This window comes from Procambarus clarkii, chromosome 22 (assembly GCF_040958095.1).
Source record: "Procambarus clarkii isolate CNS0578487 chromosome 22, FALCON_Pclarkii_2.0, whole genome shotgun sequence".
Lineage (NCBI taxonomy): Eukaryota > Metazoa > Arthropoda > Malacostraca > Decapoda > Cambaridae > Procambarus > Procambarus clarkii.
Window position 1 is genome coordinate 27,085,767 of NC_091171.1, and position 4,219 is coordinate 27,089,985.

The 4,219-nt window shown below is 50.4% G+C and overlaps 1 protein-coding gene across 1 annotated transcript; it reads right to left on the reverse strand.

Annotated features, from left to right (window-relative positions):
- Positions 1-3,187: 3,187 nt before the first annotated feature.
- LOC138367473 (nestin-like) lies at positions 3,188-4,219 on the reverse strand. The gene has a single exon (XM_069329139.1). The coding sequence runs from the start codon at positions 4,217-4,219 to the stop codon at positions 3,188-3,190; it is 1,032 nt and encodes a 343-aa protein (XP_069185240.1).

The following is a 4,219-nucleotide window of genomic DNA, read 5'->3' on the forward strand; positions in this document are numbered from 1 at the left end:
CGCTCGTGTCGCGTCAGACTAGAAATAAAAATGAATTTTGGAGAATTGATTTTTGATTTACCTCCAACAGTGAAAAGAAATGTACGAAAGATTGAGAAAATTCGTGTTAGAATTATTAATCTTACTTTTTCGGTCATATTTAATAATATATGTCTACAGGAAAGACTGCTACCAAAATATACTAATATATATATATATATATATATATATATATATATATATATATATATATATATATATATATATATATATATATATATATATATATATATATATATATATACATATATAAAAATATATATATATATATATATATATATATATATATATATATATATATATATATACTATATATATATACTATATATATACCATATATATATATACTATATGTAATTCAGTTTTTCTGGTCGGTTTCCTTTTTATCTTCTCCAGTTCCTTCCTCTCTCTCTCTCTCTCTCTTCATCTCCTTCTAAGATCATTCCCATTCTTCCTGCTTTCCTTGATTTGTTATTAATTACCGTTTTCAATCATCCAATTTCTTCCTTCAGGATGAGGGGGTCCTCGTTGGATCTGTTGCTCCCTTCTTCCCTACACCCTCTTTCTTACCCCATTCTCCCTCATTTCTCCATTGCTCCTCCTCCGCCTTCCTCACTCTCTCCCTCGCCGTCTCTCTCTCTGACCTACCTTCCCTCTCCCGCACTCTCCCTTTCCCACCTCTTCCCTCCCTTACTCTTCTCTTCCCTATCAACCCCTCTTATGTATTCCCCCTTCTCTTTCCCTATTACACTCCCCCTATTACACTCCACTGTATATCCCTAATTTATTTCAGACACAGTTCACAGCGTCCATCCAAATCTCCCCCCTCTACATCAGCCCCTCCTTTTATATGTGTCCTTTCACCCTCTTATTAACTCCTCTTTCCCCTCCCCTCTTTCCCCTCCCCCTCTCTCCCCATTTCACAACCCACACCCCCTATTTCTCCCTGCACCTAGTACCCCTTCCATAAGATTTTCACTGGTGTTCTTTCCATCAATCTGATCCTATTTTCTTAAGCTGTTCTCCCTTTCACTCCTTCTATATCTTCTTCCTTACCTCCCTTCTGTTCCATTATTCTCAACTTCCATTTTTTGTTTTGCTCTCCCATTCTTTCCCTCCCTTTTCTCCATCACTCTACTGATCTTTCTCCATCTCATTAGACTCCCTCCTCGCTTCGTCAGTTTAAAATCTCTCATTTGAAAACGTCCACATGAGACTCCTCGTCCTGGTCTTGTGTGTTGTGGACGGCAGGTGTTGGGGACGGCAGGTGTTGGGGACGGCAGGTGTTGGGGACGGCAGGTGTTGAGGACGGCAGGTGTTGAGGACGGCAGGTGTTGTGGACGGCAGGTGTTGTGGACGGCAGGTGTTGTGGACGGCAGGTGTTGAGGACGGCAGGTGTTGTGGACGGCAGGTGTTGAGGACGGCAGGTGTTGTGGACGGCAGGTGTTGAGGACGGCAGGTGTTGTGGACGGCAGGTGTTGGGGACGGCAGGTGTTGAGGACGGCAGGTGTTGTGGACGGCAGGTGTTGAGGACGGCAGGTGTTGTGGACGGCAGGTGTTGTGGACGGCAGGTGTTGAGGACGGCAGGTGTTGAGGACGGCAGGTGTTGAGGACGGCAGGTGTTGTGGACGGCAGGTGTTGAGGACGGCAGGTGTTGTGGACGGCAGGTGTTGAAGACGGCAGGTGTTGGGGACGGCAGGTGTTGTGGACGGCAGGTGTTGTGGACGGCAGGTGTTGGGGACGGCAGGTGTTGGGGACGGCAGGTGTTGTGGACGGCAGGTGTTGGGGACGGCAGGTGTTGGGGACGGCAGGTGTTGTGGACGGCAGGTGTTGTGGACGGCAGGTGTTGTGGACGGCAGGTGTTGTGAACGGCAGGTGTTGTGGACGGCAGGTGTTGGGGACGGCAGGTGTTGGGGACGGCAGGTGTTGGGGACGGCAGGTGTTGAGGACGGCAGGTGTTGAGGACGGCAGGTGTTGAGGACGGCAGGTGTTGGGGACGGCAGGTGTTGTGAACGGCAGGTGTTGTGGACGGCAGGTGTTGAGGACGGCAGGTGTTGTGGACGGCAGGTGTTGTGGACGGCAGGTGTTGTGGACGGCAGGTGTTGTGGACGGCAGGTGTTGAGGACGGCAGGTGTTGTGGACGGCAGGTGTTGTGGACGGCAGGTGTTGTGGACGGCAGGTGTTGTGGACGGCAGGTGTTGGGGACGGCAGGTGTTGGGGACGGCAGGTGTTGGGGACGGCAGGTGTTGAGGACGGCAGGTGTTGAGGACGGCAGGTGTTGAGGACGGCAGGTGTTGGGGACGGCAGGTGTTGTGAACGGCAGGTGTTGTGGACGGCAGGTGTTGAGGACGGCAGGTGTTGTGGACGGCAGGTGTTGTGGACGGCAGGTGTTGAGCCATGTGTATAGTGATGGGGGGGGGAGGTTATGTTTTTGGCGTGTATATAGGGCCTTATTTTTTTGGCCTGATATAGAAGGGTCAATGTTTATGGTCTTAACTAGAGAGGCAGATGTTTTAGCATTTTCTAAAGGTGTCAGATGTCATAGCTCGTGTGTAACTGGGCCGCGTTGATTCTGTCGGTTTAATGTGAAGTTTGATGCAAAACAGACCAACCTGCTTTGAACTCTCAGTAATTTATTCATGTTGATCTGATATCTTAAGTCTCAGAGATGTGTAGGGATATACAGGTATATATCTGATTACCATCTTTGTGATATATACAGATTTAAGTGTGGCGGCCCCCCCCCCCTTTTTTTTACCACCCAGTCAACCTTTCCTGGACAGGGCTCGAGCCCTAAGGAAATCGGTGGCGAGGCGGCGGGAGAGAGTGCCACCACTGGTCTAAGTGTCTGTTGGGTGACTGCTGCTGCTTGTCCTTGCTGAGCTGCACGTAAATAAATCATTACATAACTGGGTAATGATCCAACCCGTCCTCTTAATAGCACGTCACACGTTGACTCATACTCTAAGGTCAAAAATTGTCGTACTAGAAACTGGTGGCGGCTCGCGAAATTGTTCCGTTTTCCTGTTCGGGTCCTCTGGTAGGTTAGGATAGTGGGCGCTTTAGTACGGCAGTTTCATGACGTTGGGAAACCTTGGGAGGACGGGCTGAATGGTCGTATTATTGTGTATTGGAAGGAGTGGGTGTTTTACAGGCGTGTTGAGCAGCGGTGAGCAGGTGTTTGAGGCGTGTGGCGGGATGCTGGAGTGAAGGTCTTTGTCGTCCTCTTGTTGATGAGGCCCGATACTCTCTGTCGTCCTCTTGTTGATGAGGCGCGACACTCTCTGTCGTCCTCTTGTTGATGAGGCGCGACACTCTCCGTCGTCCTCTTGTTGCGCGACACTCTCCGTCGTCCTCTTGTTGATGAGGCCCGACACTCTCTGTCGTCCTCTTGTTGATGAGGCCCGATACTCTCTGTCGTCCTCTTGTTGATGAGGCGCGACACTCTCTGTCGTCCTCTTGTTGATGAGGTGCGACACTCTCCGTCGTCCTCTTGTTGCGCGACACTCTCCGTCGTCCTCTTGTTGATGAGGCCCGACACTCTCTGTCGTCCTCTTGTTGATGAGGCCCGACACTCTCCGTCGTCCTCTTGTTGATGAGGCGCGACACTCTCTGTCGTCCTCTTGTTGATGAGACGCGACACTCTCTGTCGTCCTCTTGTTGATGAGGCGCGACACTCTCTGTCGTCCTCTTGTTGATGAGGTGCGACACTCTCTGTCGTCCTCTTGTTGATGAGGCGCGACACTCTCTGTCGTCCTCTTGTTGATGAGACGCGACACTCTCTGTCGTCCTCTTGTTGATGAGGCGCGACACTCTCTGTCGTCCTCTTGTTGATGAGGCCCGACACTCTCTGTCGTCCTCTTGTTGATGAGGCGCGACACTCTCTGTCGTCCTCTTGTTGATGAGGCCCGACACTCTCTGTCGTCCTCTTGTTGATGAGGCGCGACACTCTCTGTCGTCCTCTTGTTGATGAGGCGCGACACTCTCTGTCGTCCTCTTGTTGATGAGGCCCGACACTCTCTGTCGTCCTCTTGTTGATGAGGCGCGACACTCTCTGTCGTCCTCTTGTTGATGAGGCGCGACACTCTCTGTCGTCCTCTTGTTGATGAGACGCGACACTCCTGTTCTTCAGGAGGTCTTCAACACCCACAGGAGTGACCAGGTGTGGAAAGGTGTCCAT

What these genes read in the sequence shown, in the direction of transcription:
- LOC138367473 (XM_069329139.1), bottom strand. Translation starts at nt 4,219, where the DNA reads ATGGACACCTTTCCACACCTGGTCACTCCTGTGGGTGTTGAAGACCTC.